General features: G+C 40.0%; 1 protein-coding gene and 1 long non-coding RNA gene across 4 annotated transcripts; both read right to left on the bottom strand.

The window, feature by feature from the left end:
- Positions 1-168: 168 nt before the first annotated feature.
- LOC105457491 lies at positions 169-17310 on the bottom strand. Of its 3 annotated transcripts, none has more exons than XM_011702183.1 (11): positions 16867-17310; positions 14298-14438; positions 14090-14215; positions 13650-13776; positions 6373-6550; positions 4244-4361; positions 3867-4126; positions 3238-3504; positions 2888-3118; positions 2472-2612; positions 169-1998 (listed from the first exon to the last, which is right to left on the bottom strand). In XM_011702183.1, the coding sequence occupies exons 3-11, from the start codon at positions 14194-14196 to the stop codon at positions 1853-1855; spliced, it is 1575 nt and encodes a 524-aa protein (XP_011700485.1). In that variant the 5' UTR covers positions 14197-14215; positions 14298-14438; positions 16867-17310; the 3' UTR covers positions 169-1852. The 3 variants fall into 3 exon arrangements, with proteins under 3 accessions (XP_011700485.1, XP_011700486.1, XP_011700483.1); XM_011702184.1 differs by lacking the exon at positions 16867-17310 and adding an exon at positions 14633-14979 and having other exon boundaries at positions 3238-3492; XM_011702181.1 differs by lacking the exon at positions 16867-17310 and adding an exon at positions 14633-14978.
- Positions 5185-6344, bottom strand: LOC105457490. Its single transcript, XR_975404.1, has 3 exons — positions 6248-6344; positions 5796-5883; positions 5185-5647 (listed from the first exon to the last, which is right to left on the bottom strand). It is a non-coding gene; the product is annotated as an uncharacterized LOC105457490 (long non-coding RNA).
- Positions 17311-18178: the final 868 nt, after the last annotated feature.

Raw genomic sequence — 18178 nt, forward strand, 5'->3', positions numbered from 1 at the left:
TCAAAGTAGAAAAATGAAAATCCTTTTAAATTACACTTGGAGCACGTTGAAAATAATCGTATAAAACGTATAGGAGAATAAATATGTGTGGAAGCTATTAATTAAGAAATATACTTATTCACTTGATTTATTTGTATGCGGGGTTATCTTGAAAGAAAGATTACAGGCTTTACTTTGGATATAATATTTTAATTGAGAGAAAAATGCTTTTTAAATTTTCAAAGTAATGAATTGTTTTGCCTTGATGCAAGTATTGCACTAAATAACACGCAAAATTTGTCTGTTGTGTGCGCAGTTGATTATAACTCTTGCTTCATGCATTCGACGTTATTTACGTAATCCGGGTGATATCATTCGGGAATGGACACATAAGCGAATCGAGATGATAATAAGGCGGGACGCGCAAGAATATGTTAAATGCGATAAGTGCACGATATTTGTTTATTTAATTATGATAAGCTAATGCTGACTGCAAATAACATTTCCTTGAAACGAGTGCAAAATATAAAAAAATCGGTGCAAAACGAAGTGATACATCAAATTATCGCGTGACATGGAAACGGAAAGTTTTCCTTCCCTTCTATAGAAAACACCGGAGGAAAGTATCGAAGATAATGACATAATTTATTTTTCCTTACAACGCAGTTATAAATACATCTGCTGCTAATAAAGTTATATTAACGTCGACTCCTTAGACTGTATTGATACGAAAATAGTAGCAAATAAAGACTTACGCAATTATATTGCACTTACACACTATTTATTTAATTTAATTTACTATAGATAATTATTTAGAAATGTTCACAAATAAAAAGTGGCGCTAAAGTCATATTTTTCTAGCACGCACGTATTGCGTCTGCCTTAAATAGGATTTCTATATTCTTTGGTTTCAATTTCGATGCACAAAAGTCATTAAGTGCACTTCCTCTCAAGATAAACGAATTTTCGTTTATCGTTGTATTATCGCTTACGTACGTATCGCACGTCATTAGTGATGTGACTCGGAAACTCGATATATTATCGCAGGATATGATTTTCCTAGAAAAACAGTATTATTTTCGTTTTCAGGATGCAATTACTACGGGACTGATTATATTATTGAAGAATTCATAATAATATGATATCGTTAATATTAAATAGGCACTCTTCTCTGCCGGCGACAATAAATAAGTGCGAAAAAGATTCGCTCGTAATCGGAATAAATAAGATTTATTTGCGCAAACGGTAATTCATACCAGGTAAATTACGTCAACATTGAACGCGACATTGTCAGATTTATACGGGGCAATTTATTTTCGCATCTATTTATTCGCAAACAGGTATCTCCCGCCTCCGCAGGCTACACAAACGTTTAATGTCATTTGTATAATAACAGTCGGCGCGCTGTATTTTCCCGCTCGTTACACGGGGAACTCTATTATTTTGCGCCTTCCACCTAATTACGCATTCGCGCGCAATCGTAATCGGGTGCATTGCGCCCCCGTGTTTGACGTCAACCCCGTCGAAATAGTTTATTCAGAAGGAGATTGCACGCTCCGCTGATTAAATTCTACTGGTCGGTCACTGACAGTACGGTGCTGTGACTTGTTTCTCCACCTTGTGCCATTCAATTGCAGTCACGTTCAGCCTTGCACATTCAACGGTTCTGCCGTAAGGTCGGAAACCAGTTTTCGCGTATTTTTCATCGGTCCCGAAGCGATCGACTTTTCATCCGTTTTGTCCGCGACAAGTCACGTTTTGCCTAAAAAACGCTTCAAGGTCCCTTTTACGATGACGCATTATTGAACTGTATTAAAGATACGAATAGACTGGAGAGCATGAATGCAGTAAGTGCAGGAAACGCGTTTCTCCATTACAGATCCTTGCGATTCGATGGCGTGGTCTGCAAGGGTATTTCGTCGTACAAGTGCTCCGTGTTATGGTCCATGCTATTATGGTTTGTCTGCAGACGTATAAGAGTTGCGGATGGTCGATCGTAATGGCCGTCTTGTAACAGATCTGCGATTCGCAATAAAAGAATCTGTGTTGAGAATCTTAAAAATAACGTTAAAGAAAGAGTATGTGGTGTATTTAAAGATTAACAATCTTCTGGATTAAAACCAAAATAAAACTGTTTGTATTATCCGTACTTTCGTTAGCTGTCATCTGCAGACTTTTTTAATTAAAAGAACAATTTTGCTCAATCCAGAACTGAAAATAATTTTTGTTCACTCATCAAAATAATTTTGTGCGAAAGTTAAAATGATTGCGAGAATATCAAAACGTTTTATAGCAATGCTTATCAGTTTTAATATTCCAACAAATTATTTTGATGATTCAACAAAAAATTATTTTCAGATCTGTATTTAGTAAAATTTTTAGATCTTTCAACAAAATTGTTCTTTCCGTATTGGAGTCCAATTTTCTTTATAATTATTACGATTAGCTGTCTTGTTATGTGCGACAAATTTAGGAAGAGAGCGGGAACTTACCGCGAAAATTACCAGAAATTCGCAGGCCGATCGTAGCGGCGCCGTTAGCATAAGTATTTAGCGATTCAATGCCATCGACCGTCAGTATCGTTTCCGGTTCCGCATTATAAGCGAATATCGGGTTTGCGTAAGTCGGGGGTGCTGAAATCATATAATCGATATCGAATTTAATACACGAACTGCTAGTTGCACAAGATTCTTGTGCAATCACTTGATTAGAGCACAATGGGCTTGACATATATCGCACCATCAGCGAGATAGCTTTCTCGCTGGTTATCAAAACTACCGCTGACGGTCAAAACTATCCTCAAAACGGTTATGTGGTCAGACCCATCGGGGTCAAGGACACACGGATCTCACTGACAATCTAGGAGAGAATGTTCCTGTCAGGTGAACGTATAACTCTCGATACTCACGGGGCAGTGTGGCGTTCATCATCGCGGACATCCTTCCGCCGTTCACGCTCTCGCGTTCCTGGCCCTTGGTCTTCTCGTCATCGTAGACGGCGAGGCGAATGGTGTCGAACAGTTTGGAGCGCATGTGAAGGATCATAACTACCGCGAGCGAGGTCAAACCAAGGGAGACGATCGCGGCGACGACGATCAGAGCGATGTCCATCGGGATCAGCGATGGTGTTTGAATATCATCTGTTTGAGCAGTAGAAATGTTTTATTAGAGCTCGAACAATCGAGCACTGTGTGCAAAAAGAAAACAAGACAAAGATTTTTTTTTTACGTCCAAAGTGTTTAAACTTTCGAGACAGTACCTTTGTGAACGGTTTTCATGTAGTCGATATTTGGCACGTTCTTCGTCGCAAACTTTTGCCTATCCTTCTCGACGTCTCTTCTGCGTTCGGGAACGGAAACCAGGACAATCACAGGACGAGCAGTAGTGGAAGCATCCTTCAGTTGTGTTTCATTCGTCGAGACTCCTGCTCCCTGAGGAGGAGCCGCGATCGAAGCTGTTGCCTGACTCGTCGTTTCCGGAATGTAATTGGTGTCGTTCCAATCGTCATCGATTTCTGCGGTTGAAACTAAATATCACGAGTTTTAATTTTACGTATACTATTATTAGTTAACTATTAATTACGCTTAATAATTGCTTAATTGCTAGACTGAGGCAATCTATCATTGGCGTGAGAAACAAAAAGTATCGTCGACGTTATACGTGGCGACGAATGTGTCGGATTATATTTGTTCTTTTCACAATGCGAAAGTAGAGCGAGAAATGTGCTTTCCCTAACGCTAATTTTAATCGGCAACTTTTTCTCGAGTTCGCCTTTTGAGCCATTTCCAACCTTTGAAAGCGTAAAGATCAATTTCTAATATCTTCGAACAAACAGTTGCGCAACCCTGAAGTCTAAAATGCTTTCTTCGATTAAGCGTATTATGTCACCTTCCGCCTGGCGTTCGGTGGTCACACGCGGCACCGTGGCAACCTCCGTTTGCTCCGTATTACTAATTTCCAGTGTTTGCGGTGGACGGTCGGTGGTGGAGCTCTGCAAATAAACGGGCAACGTTTGCTCGACCGTAGAGACGTCGTCGTCGTCGGTGCAGCTTCCGGTTACGGCATCGCAGCCATTATCTCGATTTTGACATGTGCATTCGTTTGCACAACCCGGGCCCCATTGGCCGATCGCGCAATGCTCCTCGCATCTGCGAAAGGAAGAGCATAATTTTTACGGTATCACTTACGGCTCGAGCGGATATCGCCTCGAGCTGCCTCTTGTTGCCTCGGTAAACATGGGGTCGTTGATATTTTTAAACACTCACCGAGGTCCTCGCAGCCCCGGAGAGCACTGACAAGTGCCGTTTACGGGATCGCAGGTACCGCTCTCGCCGCAGTCGCATACTTCCATACATTGCAGACCCCAAAATCCCGATGGACAGGCTACAAAAGTAAAATTAATTAATGATAAAATAAGTAACAGTTTGCAGCGGTGAATAACCGTTTCAAATTGGACTCGTATATTTATAAGACGTTCTCTAATTCACTTCAGAAACTTGCTCTTTCAGTTTAACCATACCATAAGTTGTGTAACATTTTACGTATGTTAAAAAAACGATCCTCGATACCCCATTAACTTTACATTACGCGATCCTTTAAAAGAAGTTTCTATTTTAATCAACAGTATCAACGTATTTCACGGATAGTTGACAGTCAAGACGAAAAAAAAATGACGCAATTACCACATAAATGCGGGCTATTAAACGTTTCGTAAATACAGGCAGGCGAAATTAATAAGTCTGTACGAGATGGATTGTAGATCGTATCTGCGAAATGTTTAAGGCGAACGTTTGTCACACTACATCGCGAGTGTCTCTTATAAAGCATCGACGTCGCGATTGCGTTATGCGAACGTCGGGACGCGTTGTATGTATCTGATCGACTGCACGCCGCCCACGACCTTCTCGTACGCTCGCGGGAAAGTAGCGGCTTCGTAACTTCCGGGCTTCCGCAACTTTCGAAGCGTTCCCCGATCGTATATTGACGCAACAGTCGCGTGCAACCCGCGACTTCTGCCTGCGTTTGACAAACGATAACGCCGATCCGCGATTTATCATCTGCAGCCTTATTACGAGCGCGATTTTACGACGAAGGACCGCAAAGGAAGACGAAAGAATGATATTTTTCGGAATTTAATTCAGAAGCTGCAAAAAGCTGTAGCTATTGATGTTAAAAAGTTCGAGTGTAAAAGGGCGAGAAAAAATTACAAATAAACTGCCGATAATGAAAAAGCAAATATCTTTCTTTTTTCATTTATGTACTTCACGGTCAACGACTACGTCAAAACACCACCCAATGAATTTTTTAATAGCTTTTATTATGACGTTGCTTTACAACAACCATGATTATGCCACGGCGCGCGGCACGTATGGGTTAACATCGGTTTTAACGAGATGCGTTGTAAGTACGAGCACACCGAGAAATCCGACTCATTATTATGATTCTCGCGTGGAAGTACTATCTCACTGGAAACAGTCATTTCACACGCGCGTTCTTGCGGTCGTGGAAGGTCGGTCCGTTTCATGGAGCGTGAAATTTCTCGTTGCGTTTTGCCGCTGCCCGTTTCGGATCTGTTTCGCCCTCAATCTCGTTTCACAATCGCCGCGCGACGCATCGCTTATTTTCTTACTCCCAGATCCTATTTTTCGAATCTCGTTGCGAAATTGGCACTAGAGAATTATACGGACCGATTAATTATACAGACCTTCGAAGCTTTCCGAGGTTTTAATTCAACCGACTTTGCATGTAATATTCATCGCTGTTTATTGCCTCGGTTTAAATATACTCTTTTGAAATGTCATAGCGATTTATCAGCACCTAATTAGCACTGCAAACATTATTCCGTCCGGTTCGATAAATAGAAGATGTTGCAAGTATCGCCAGCGTATTTCATTTCAATGACCTTCTAAAACGTTTTCGTTGTTTTTTTAAAGATAGCATCTCTTCGGGTCACATTATGATGTTCGTGTTGACAGTGATATTACGGATAGAATTGGCATTGTCTTAAGTAATCATAATTGTCGCGCAGAAAAAATTTAATTGCTATATTACGTTGGAATGATAGTTAACTCTTATTTTGATGAAGACAATAAATTTGGTATTGTGTTAGGCAGTAAGCATATGAAAAAAAAATACTTAGAAGATATCGATAAGATTTACAACTCAGAAATCAAAAGCTATTTATGATAATTAATGTATATTAAATTCACGAAAAACACACGCACACATAAAATATCAACATTTCAATGATGTAAAAATGTAAAAATTACAGGTTTAAGCGATTGATGATGATAAGTGTCCATTAGAAATACATTAGCGAATCTAAGGTTAGACATTCTGATGAAGTGAAACGAGAAACGCTGCTTAATGATTGCTGATTTCATTCCGGACTCACCACGAGCGCAGTCATCTCCGTGATAGCCAGGATCGCATTGGCATTCGTTCGGTGCGACGCACACACCTGCCACACATTTTTCGCAAAACGGTAAACAGCTCGCGTCCGTTTCCGCATCGCCTTGAATCGTTTCGTATCCCTCGCAGCATTCCTTTACAGTCCTCAATTTTTCCTCCGTCTGCAATATGTAATTTCGAGACACACATATTATTCACTTATATTTTAATTGATTTATTCAGCTATCTGTTGTGTCAAAAGAACACTTTTAATTTCAATAATCGCGTTAGGCGAACGTTCACGATTTCGGCAATCGCTAATAATTCTTGTCTCGTTACATTAATATAATAATTAAATGATTCGACAGCTTGACACTAACATTGTTAGGATAAGATTAATCAATTTGACATTAGAAAGAAAGAGAAAGAGAGGATGACGACATATTGTTCCGGTGTTTTTTTCGTCGTTTTGAGAACGATTTCACTGACGACTTCAACGAAGAATTCCGGAGATAAGACGAAGTTATATCACTCTCTAAAGCACGAGATTTCGATCATTGGCGAGAGTAAAAGTGAGAACGGCTGGCGCGGAATGCAGAGAAGGCACGCGTAGACGTAGGGGGACCATAGGGAGAAACAAGATGAGGAACACACGCGTAACGGAATTCCTTTTCACAGCATTGAATTGACTGCTCAAAACGTGTCCAAACAACACGTAAAAATACCAGAGATACGATAGCAAAAAGACAGAAACGAGAAATGTATGCGAACAGATTATGAAAATAACGACCAATTTAATTTTTAATTATTTCTTGTAAGAAATGAATTTATTTTTTACTTACTGCTACATACCGTTTGAAAGATTCTGTGTAATACATAAATTTTATTGTTAATATTTTGAAAAATTTAGTTTTCATTTTAACATAAATCTCTCTAATAACGATTGATCATTATTTTTTAAACACGCTTTATTTACAGTTTTTGAGAAAAGGTTGGAACCATTGGAAGATTGAATATCAAAAGATTGAATGAAAATTCACTTCAACGTAATGTTGTAAGAGGATATGCGGGTGAAAATTGTCGCGTTTACTGTGCAATAAAATATCGAATATCATTTCCTTTTCTACGTTAACGTTATTACATTTTGCCACCATTCACCGCTTCTACGACCGCTAGTTTCATCTTAAGCGTTACGGCGGACCGACGAGCCGTAAAATCGCGATTATTCGATATTCGCTCCTCTTTTACTTAATTACGGACGAAATCCGGCTCGCAAAATAAACAGCGCACTTTTATTATGTATTATTATGCAAAAAATTCTGCACCTTCAATTTTTCAACCGGACGTTTGACATGCCGTGTCAGAAAGATAACGTCTTCATAACACACCGCATTATGAACAAAGTATCTGGTACACAAACCGAATTATATGCAAACTGATTGGTGTTGCATGTCGTGAAATTTGAACGCTCTCCTTCGCTTTCACCTGTGTGAAGGTCTTGCTATCTTGATATACACATAACGTTACGAAATTGTTCTCGCTCTTTTGATTTATTTTTCAAGGTTTTTTGGAACATCGGAGATGACCTTTTGTGTAAAAATACGTACAATACACATATATTTATATTATGTAACAAATCATTAATTGCAATTAACTGAAAAGTGTGTAAACCTGACAAATTAATTCTCGGAAACAGAAAAAAATATAAAATATCATTTTTTAATTAGTTGAACAGAATCCCGATTTAAAGCGTAACAGTCGCTGCAAAAAGATTTAATTTTAAAAATTAAAAATATTTTAAAGGAAACTAACGCTTAAATCGTTTCCCGTTAAGTCGTACAATATTGACTCGCGAGGAACTGCGTTTTTATTTATATACCGTAATTTAATATTTAACGTTGAACAGACCGGTAATTTCTATATACGTAAATACCTCGGCTGTAGACCCATTAAGTTAATTGATGAACATGTTCCGTGTCTCGTCATAAATCATTTGGAATTGTAGATCTTTAGACCGGCGAGAGCTACCAGATGCACTGGAAACTGACGTCAAAGTTTTTTTTTGTTCCCACTAAACGCCGTAACTGACATGATTAATTCGCAGAGCAAACCTTTCGCTTGCGTAATAAGACTCTCCTTCACAAAGAGGAGAGATAAGTTATTGATTACAATATTGCGCTCAACTGTGACCACACCAGTGGGCCAGTAGTATTATATTATACGTGAGTTTTGATCGACATTATCAATTTCAGAAATCTCGTGATCTCCGATAGCGTCATCTCGATAGCATCTGCATGATTCTGTTAATTGCCCTATCATAGAATATGTAGATTTATAATTGTAAGTAATAGAACGTTATCTGCGAATGCTTTTGCCATTGCGTAATAATTTCAAAGTAATTCCACACACACACACACACACACACAAAGTAATAATTTCGTGAGCATGTATTCAATCGACTGTACTATAATTGTATTAAATCAGCATCCATAATTAAATTGTAAATCTCATCAACAATACAATTCAACTGGGTGCAGACATTATAATAATTTACAATTGGTAATGTTTTACATGTTTTGCAACTATGTATATTTTAAATTCTATTAATATTGTAAAATGTTTCTAAAGTTTATCTTAATGTAATATGATATATTCTGATTTATATATATATCTATATCTAGCACGAAAAAATTTTGCGCGTTCTCTCTCTCTCTCTCTCATCTAATGCTTATAACGTTATTACTCAAAAGTTGTGCAATTCTGTCGTTTTCTAGCATAGTAGAAAACGCCAAGTGACCTCGGCTTGTCCAACGGTAATTTTCGCTCATTATACAATATTATCCTGCTCGCATTTTTTTTGTTCAATGTTCCCCTTTTTTTTAATCCGGTCATCAAGTGACATTGCTATTACAAATGCCAGCTACGTCATGCATATCAGCGTATCTCGTTATTGAAACATTGCCAACAGCGACTTTTTCAATTCGATCGCATATACGAACGATCCCTTATCGCTGTGCGTTACTCATGTACGTTTTTAATACGTTTTCCCTGAGAGAGGAGTTAACGACTTCGCTTCTCGCGCACCGCGCGGCCACTTTATTCGCCCATAATTCTCCGCGTTCGATAATTAGCGGCGTATTACATTTTAGCTTCGTTTCAGCTCCATTCCCGGCTATAGTAACTTCAATCTACTCGAGGCGAAGCGAAGCGGCTCCTCAGGTTTCTTAATGACGCGGGATTGGAAGGGAAAATAATGCGGTCGATTTTTCGCGCTCGTCGACGTTGACCCGCCGCGTTTTTCAAACGCAAGATAGCGTTACACAGTTTTGCCGTTACAAGATTCGCACGTTCATCAATCTGCAAGAGCACACCTGGCAATTAGCCGACTGCAAATGCACGATTACCTTCGTACAACGGCACCCACGCTGGAATTCGCGCCGCCGCCGCTTTGAGCGCCGCTTTTACGTGTGGGTATTGCGTTATCAATTGCACAGTCTTCCTTTTACGTAGTCGACGCGCGTACGCGCGCGACGACGACGTTGTTTTCGTGGTATGCTAACGAGCCGAAACCTTCGATCGCGCGGCGATGTGAATTCATAAGGTACGATCCGACGAGTATATAGATTCGCGGCTTCGATAAACGTCGGATTGCCGAAGCTCCGATGAAAGCTGTAATTGTTTTGCATTGTAATACCACCGTGTACACCACCGTCGGATCGTATCGCGATGAAGCGATGGTTGCCTCGCAAAGCTCTAAGTAGGTCGATAGTGGCTATAACAAGCATGTGATTCTATCAGCGTTAGGTCTCGATTAATTAACGCGAAACATTGTTGAGAATTCTAGAAATCAGTAACATCTCAGTGATTAACGGCTGTTATGCGGATAAGTTGTTAGGGATCCTTTGAGTGAAAATGAAAATAATTAATTTCAGTTCTAATTAATCAGCTTTATGTTAAAAAAATCTCGCACTTTATGTTTTGTTTTTGTATCATCTGGGGAATCTCATGCAAAATGTAATAAAAAATTTTACAATATAAAATATACGACATTTTTTCCTTACACGAAATAATCTAGCGATTTTGATAATTATATTGTTTATAATTAACTGTTATGATTAACTAATCTTTTATTTTATTTTTGAATTTGGTATAATTTTTTTGAAAAAATTGAATCTATTAAATGCTTATTAAATGCATGGCAATTATTTACACGCGAAGATCATCGCAGAAAGACACTTTATACATAGATAAATATCTCCTCTATCAAGGGAAAAAAACTTTCGAAAGATTACGATAATGATAGCAGCGCGCACTGTCGATATAATGACGAAATATCCTTTTTTTCCCTTCTCGTAGGCTTCACCAAGTAAGTTCATTGTCCACATAATAAACCGTGTAAAAATGCTTCACGGATGCATAGATGTATGCCCGTACTCCTTACTTGGCGTATGTGATTACATTGCGGGCGTTCTCGTCTCAGGCGCGGATATACGCCTCGCACGATACACTAAAATTTCCATTTTAGGCTGATCGTTCCCTCTCGACTTTGATATAATGCACGCCGCGCCGGTGCGGTATGCCGATTACGAAACGCGCTAGCGCGAGCGAGATCACATTTCACTTCCGGCCGATCCCTCGATCCGCGAGTAACACGCACGAATTTTCAAAGCTGATTCGAGATTTTGTGTGGGCCTTGTTAATCTAATTGGCAGATGAGCCATTTGTCCGAACCTCGTGAAATCCTGTGAGAAAGCAAAGCACGAGTTTCTTCCGTACATAACTTCGTCGATTTTGACACCGTGAATTAAACGCTAAATTATAATAGAAATTGTATGAAATATATAAGCACTAATTATATTATAATTAAATAAGTGATACTCTTTTAAAGTTCCTAATTGTAATCCTTTTTTAGATCCGATTTAGCAACGTGTTAAGTTACTACTACTGGCACAAAAATCTTTGTGTGTTTATAAATAACCCTCGACGACTCTTGGCATTAAACATGAACATTTTAATAATCTCAGGATTTATGCTTATCTATTTAATTTATGTAGAAATATTATACATTCATCATTCTGAATTTTTTTGCAATCTTCCTTTGAAAAATGGAGGTTTTGGCCTTTGACATTCTTCTGCTCCTCTCGAATATCTTGATACAGACGGATAAAAATGACGATATACAGATATTTTCTTTTTATAGAGAACAGATTAACGCAAGATATCATTTGTTCGGATATTGAAAATTAATCTCAACTGAGATTCTCATACAATCTTCTCTCTCGGGACTATTGCTCGGGTTATACGTGCCCGAGGTTCGTCTGGTCGATGACACGTGGTATTTTTTTACACATCAATTACGTCCGTCGTACGCTGGGACTTTGTTTACACGACGCACGTCACGTCTCATTGCCGTTAAACGGCGGCAATTCACTTTCGTTCGGCCGTGTTATCGGAGTGCCCGGCTCCGGCGCGCGCCCGTATTACAAATCCGAGCCGCCGAGAGATTTCACATTGATTTTATTACGTTCGCGCCTCGGTAATTCGGCCGCTTTAATTGAAGCGATATCGCGGCCGGACGATCGAGAGCTCTCGTTAAATTACGCGAACACGCCGGAATATCTGATTGAATACCTATTTGCGTTGCGTTGCGCGATTGCATATTTAGACGCAATCGATCGTAGTATACACGTAATTTCTCGTAATACCGTTTATCCGCCGCTCCACTGCGCGATTAAGCGCGTGTTCTTGCTCGGAATGACATTACCGCACGATACGATCTCTCCCTCCCTCCTTCCCTCCCATCCCTTGCGCATCTCCCGGAGAAATTGTCTTGTTACCGTCTACCTGCGCGACACGTCGACTTTAAACGTTTCGCAAATTGTTGACTTCCGGCGTTTCCCCCTACGGCGCAAAGATACGGTGCAAAAGTTGCGCGAAGTCCTTTTCAGCTAATGGCCCGCTTCTGGATTGTTTCGTAATCCCGAGGTAGGACAGGTTCCTCCTTCTTTCGGCGCGATTCGTCAATTCCGCATTTCACGGGGCGTAATTACAGCTGCCGCCCGTCGTACGTACCCTCTCCTCTCGCATCGACACTCAAGAGTGTACGTGTCCGTGTGCTCCGCATTTTCTTTTATTTATTTACTTAATCAGACGGTTGCCGTTAATACGGACTTTCCCTGTAATTAGCTCGTATCGGCAAGGATGAGAGGAGGGGGGAGGGAGAGAGAGAGAGAGAGAGAGAGAGAGAGAGAGAGAGAGAGAGAGAGAGAGAGAGAGAGAGAAATATGGAAAATCAAGTGGTGTATGAAAGAAGGATAGAGAGCATGCGGCAAAAGCGGAAGAATAGACAGGTTCTTTTATTGCGTTGTGTATGTGGAGCGCGATTTGCCGCACGGATATATCCCCGCCACGCGAGAAGTATTTCGCCGATCGTTTTCCATTCACGTTGCCTGGGAAACGACATTTTTCCATAACGAGGCGTGGAAATGGGGATTTACGTAACTTCTTCCGCGACTCAATTCCGCTGACGTTAGAATAAATTATGAATCTATTGTCTCGAAAGAGTCTATCTTTTTCTTTTTTTTTTTTGGACAATTTCAATTTCGGTCATAAAGATTCTATTTTGCTGTCGTTGTATATCAGCTCCATGTCACCGGTCAGTAAATTTTAAGTTCTAGGTTTTAAGTTACCACAGCTTCATGTCGTGCAAAGTAAATTTATAGATCAAGTCAGATTATACAAACAATCGCCCATCCTGTCGATGGAACGATAATTTCTTGGCTGTTATATACTGACGCCTTCCGCAAAATTCAACACGCAAAGGCTTCCGTTATGTGCAAGATTAACATATTTTCCTATTCCTTTGAGAAGTTTGAGAGAATGGTTTTTCCGCCGACATGAACTAGAATTTCGCTGATGAATAAACAATGAAATTGCTTGCATAGAAATATTTGCGTTGAAAGAATTTTCTCGATGCAAATGCATGTATGTCGTTGATGAATTCTCTAATTATTGTTTCGTCGATGCTTTGATGTATTCTGCAGGACACCAAGTTGATCGAGAAAGTGGACAAATGTTCATGACGCTTCAAAAAGTTAATTAAAAACGCTAGTGTTTTCGAATTTAACTTTTTCGTGAAAAAATTATATGCGAAACGAAAATTATTTTTTATTAACATAAATCAATCTAATTAACACTTATTAATGTCTTCTCTCAAATCATCCCGTCAAATAGTGAGGTCGAGTTTTCGAGCCATGAAAGAACTAAGCATCTTGAACTTACCTTCACACGACATCGCGTTCGTAGTTCGTTCCTCGTCTTGGGACATCTCGGGGGAATTGCCAGGCACCAGGTGAACGTGATGACTATGACCGGCTCGGTATAAGTCTCGTATGACGTAACTGTGTAACTGTAACGTGCGATTGATTAGCCACCGCGATTCCCTTATCGGGTTTACAATGGAATGCGGCGAGGTGCGCGCATAATAATGATTTATGTACGTATTACGCATGCCGGCTGCGCATTGTCAAGGCTTTCAGGGGTGAAGGTCTCTTAAAAAAATATCGAATTATATATTGAAAATTGAATTATCTGGCTTAGTCAGTTTTGGACGATCTACAATTCGCGTTAGATTTTATTTTGACAAATTACAGATCGTGTATAAAGAGACTTTTCTTTAACAGTTGCACATTATTATGTATTTTCTGTGTTTTGGTACCAACTTCTCTAATCTTGAGCAAACGTGATCTCCGGTCAACGATTTAGCGATGGTCACTGTTTCAAACGCCGCGATCAGGATGAAGATCCGCAAAATCTCCGAAAGACTCATTGCAGTAAAATTACGGGATCTAAAAGATGTCCCTCGATTAGACTCTCTATATAGACAGGGTGACTATTATTAAGGGTGAGCATCTTGTGCAACATACTTACTGCGAAAAAGATAGAGGTACTTTTGGGTCTCAAACACGATTTCTTTAGAAAAATCCACATTGAAGAGACCCCAGTGGTTGTCGGCGTTATCCAAGTAAAAGTAACCCTTTCATCTTCTCGGTGTATCCAGCCGAAAGTCGGCTAACCAGTCGAAAGAAAAAAAAAACTGTTATCGAATAGAAAGTATCTTGCGTTTTACTGCCAATAATTTGAACAGATTCAGACGCGTGAAAAATAAGCCAGACATTAAATATGTTGTGTAATATAATAATTTGAGTGCTTATAAATTGTAATAATTTGAACGACAAAAATTCTCTATTCTCTGATCGTATTACCGTGACACTGCTTGGACATTCGTACAGGCCGGGAACACTTGTCGCAATGCGTGAATGATAAGAACGTCCCCTCCAAAAAGGTATTCTCTCTTTGGGAGGAAGTATTAACTAACCCCAATCGTGGCACGATACAAGTGCGACATTGAATATTGAATATGCGTCAAGTGCGAATGTCAAAGTGTCGCGGGAATAACGTAGAATATTGCACAATAGAATAAAATATTATACAACCGAAATCAATATTTGCAACGAGAAACGATACTTATATTTTGCGTAGCGAACAGGTCGTGACAATTTTGCGATAATTCTGCGTATTGATTATCTGATTGAATAATCAAGCCGCGGCAGAATGTCTCATTATATTTGTATTAATTCGATATATTTGTAACTGAAAGCATATAAATAATTCCATCATGTCATTTATTATTTAACTGTAATTCTATAGGAGTGACTTTAGTTGCTATATTTGTACCAAATGATGAATTGTGAAAACGACGCGAAAGAGAAATAAGAATTTCGCGGTTGATTAGAGTAGCTGTCATGCTACGTTAATCCGATTAACTAATACTAATGCCGACGAAGGCCGCATCAAATTTCACATGTGCTAGATAGCATAATGTTTTTCTATCCGTTACAGGATAGCTACGCGTGGGGGACGAACAAGAAGTTGAGGAGATGTTCATTCAAACGCGTCGGCCAGCTGTTCTAACCGTGAGAATTCCGTTTCTTATTTAGAACTATTGCAACAGCCAGTTCCAGTATTTCGAAAGAAAGCTTTTCGAAATGTGAGTTTTCTCTAATCTCGTTATATACCCGTGAAATTACCGTTGATAATTTATTAAGATATAGATACAATGCGTAATTTCATTGTTTTTGTTATTTTATTTAATTATTTTATTATTTCCATACTAATGTTTAATTATTTTTGTAACGATCAACAAAACTAGCTAATCGAACATATTGAGCAAGATAAATTTCTTCGAAATTTATTTTTATTTATTTATTTATAGTAAAATGTAATCTCATTTTGGATGGCACGTGTATAATTGCGATTAATACGAAAGAGAAGTAAATTTCTTTTCGTTTAATGAATTCTGAGGATTTTTTTTACCGGTCACGATACTTGCATTCTTCGGCGTTTTATAACTGTCTTTGTATTTTATGGTACCTGCATTTATACATCCGAGTTGCCAAAATAAGGTTTCCGCGACAGATTTATGTCGTGGTTCTCACGGAAGACATTAATAAACTTAAACCGGTGCAATCAAAATATAAATTTCAAGGATATTTGTCTTTTTTTTTTTTTGGAATTAATTCAGAGGTCGTCAACTTTTTCGTTCGCGCAAAAGTCGCTTCGAACATCCTATTCCGCAAATAATCGAGAGATCTAAAAGGCGGATATAGACTTTTATATTGCGTATCTGCGTATCAATGTAGGCGTTGCATATCAAAATTTGGATACGATGACATGCAAAGGCGCACCGCATCCTATCATTCAATTGATACGCAACGATAATACGATAGGCGGATACGCGCAATAAGTCTGTGTCCGCTTTAAAATTCACTCAAAGCGACATGCAAGAAGCTCGGACGGGCAAATGTCGCGATTACACAATTTGCAATTATTCGAAACGCCTATGCCGGGAACACACTGAGTCTTGTGTAGGATTGTAAAACGAGCAATGAAAACGTAGATGCAAATTATCCCCGATGTTACCTCGGTTTACACTGTGCGTTTCACCGAGCTCTTTTACGAGCGATTATGTAATTATAATCAGCACGAACGACGCCAATTAAGGTGAAAAACGATTTTTCTCGCGACAGTTTACGACGAAAGGAGTGAGGAAAATAAAGTGACGTGTTCCCACTGCAATCGTTCGATCGTTCCGCAAAAGGGAAAGGGATATGCGTCACATCGCTAGTTCAAAGTGCAGTTTCAATGCATCCGTCATGCGGGCTAATATCGCTAACTACGTGAGAAAAGAATCTCCTTCCGTGCTATTCTTTTCTCTGATAAAACAGTCTCTAATTATTATTACAGTAATGATGAATTGCAGTAATAATTATATTAATGGCAATTTTACACAATTTTCTATGCCTATTTTCAAACTTACGTGATTAAAGTTATGACAAAATTTATTATATTGTACATTATGAATATATGACGTAAATTCATTATGCATTTTAATAAGTCACGCGTGACATGAGAAAATAATTCTATGTCTTTTACTCACCGCAATGTGCGCACTAGCCTTCGATTTAATCCGCGCGACACCTGTACTTATCACTTCCACGCTAATCTCAATTCGCAACACGTTTTCTCACAAGTCTCGTTGAAAGCGCGCGTGAATAACGAAACGAAATTCAAATTAATTTCTTATTGTACGAGAAGCTACTGCCTTGCGCAAAGTGACGTTGTCGTCGTGGTCGTCGTGTCGAAATACGCGAAACGCGGGACCATGTCGCTGCTCTTTATCTCGCGAGAACGCGAGTATCATCGCTCGCGGTTGTGCACACGCAGATGTGCACGATCCTCACGGCGTTTTTTTTCTGATCTCGGGGACCGATCTCTCCGCCGAGGGCCGAGCCCTCGCTCCGGGGAAATGTCACTGCCGCTTTCACAGAGCGATTCGCAACTGGGCTCGGTAACGAGCAATTGGCGTCGGCCGGTACTCGGAATGCACTTGTGGCACAATGAACTCCGACCCTCCGACAACTCCGACGAGGCACGACGACTACGACGACGACGACGACGACGATCACGCCGCTCGGGGGGGGCTCCGGGGGCAAGGGCGGGCGCGTCCAGAAGGGCGGCGGTCGTACAGTGGGCCCTCGTTTCCGAAGCAGAAGAGGGAGAGAGAGAGAGACCGTGCGACACCATCATGCTGGTACTTCGGGTTCGCAAAGCGGCGCGGATATCCTGCGGAGACATTGACATTGCGACCAGCGAAGTGCCCATTGCGAGCCACCAGCAGCGGAGCGTGACAATAATGGAGAACACGAGATCGGTATTGCGTACTGTATGGAGAAATGGATTGGTTGACAAAATTCGACATGGGTTCGCGAGCCGATTAGAGAAGCGGTGAAACACGATCGAGCGGCTTGTTCTCGAAAAAGTAGGCTAGGTTGAAACAGAGATCGAGTGTTTCTCTTGCGTCGCATATCGGCAGAAAAAAAGTCACTTTCGATCTCTCGCGGGGATTGATATGACACTTTTGCCACGCTTGGTTGCGTGATAGAAATGATAGATCGATCAGGCGACGAGTGTAAAATATGAGAACTCATACTATTTCATAACGTAATTTAATATAAACCCTGTGGCTTTTGATCGCGCATGAAAACCGAGGTAATTCTGTACTTTGTCTTAGCTATCTTGTCTATTGCGCCACTACACTACGTTGTGTATCCGTTTGCATTATTTGCGAATTAAGTAATGGTGCATATACGATTCCTCCCACATCCCGCAGCTTATAACAGCTTATTTTCGCTCGCAGCCCGTTGTGTGTCGGATGTGGATGCGGCTGATCTCTCACGTTAGGAAAGAAT

The sequence above is a fragment of the Wasmannia auropunctata genome, unplaced genomic scaffold (genome assembly GCF_000956235.1).
Source record: "Wasmannia auropunctata unplaced genomic scaffold, wasmannia.A_1.0 LD335214.1, whole genome shotgun sequence".
NCBI classification, from domain to species: Eukaryota; Metazoa; Arthropoda; class Insecta; order Hymenoptera; family Formicidae; genus Wasmannia; species Wasmannia auropunctata.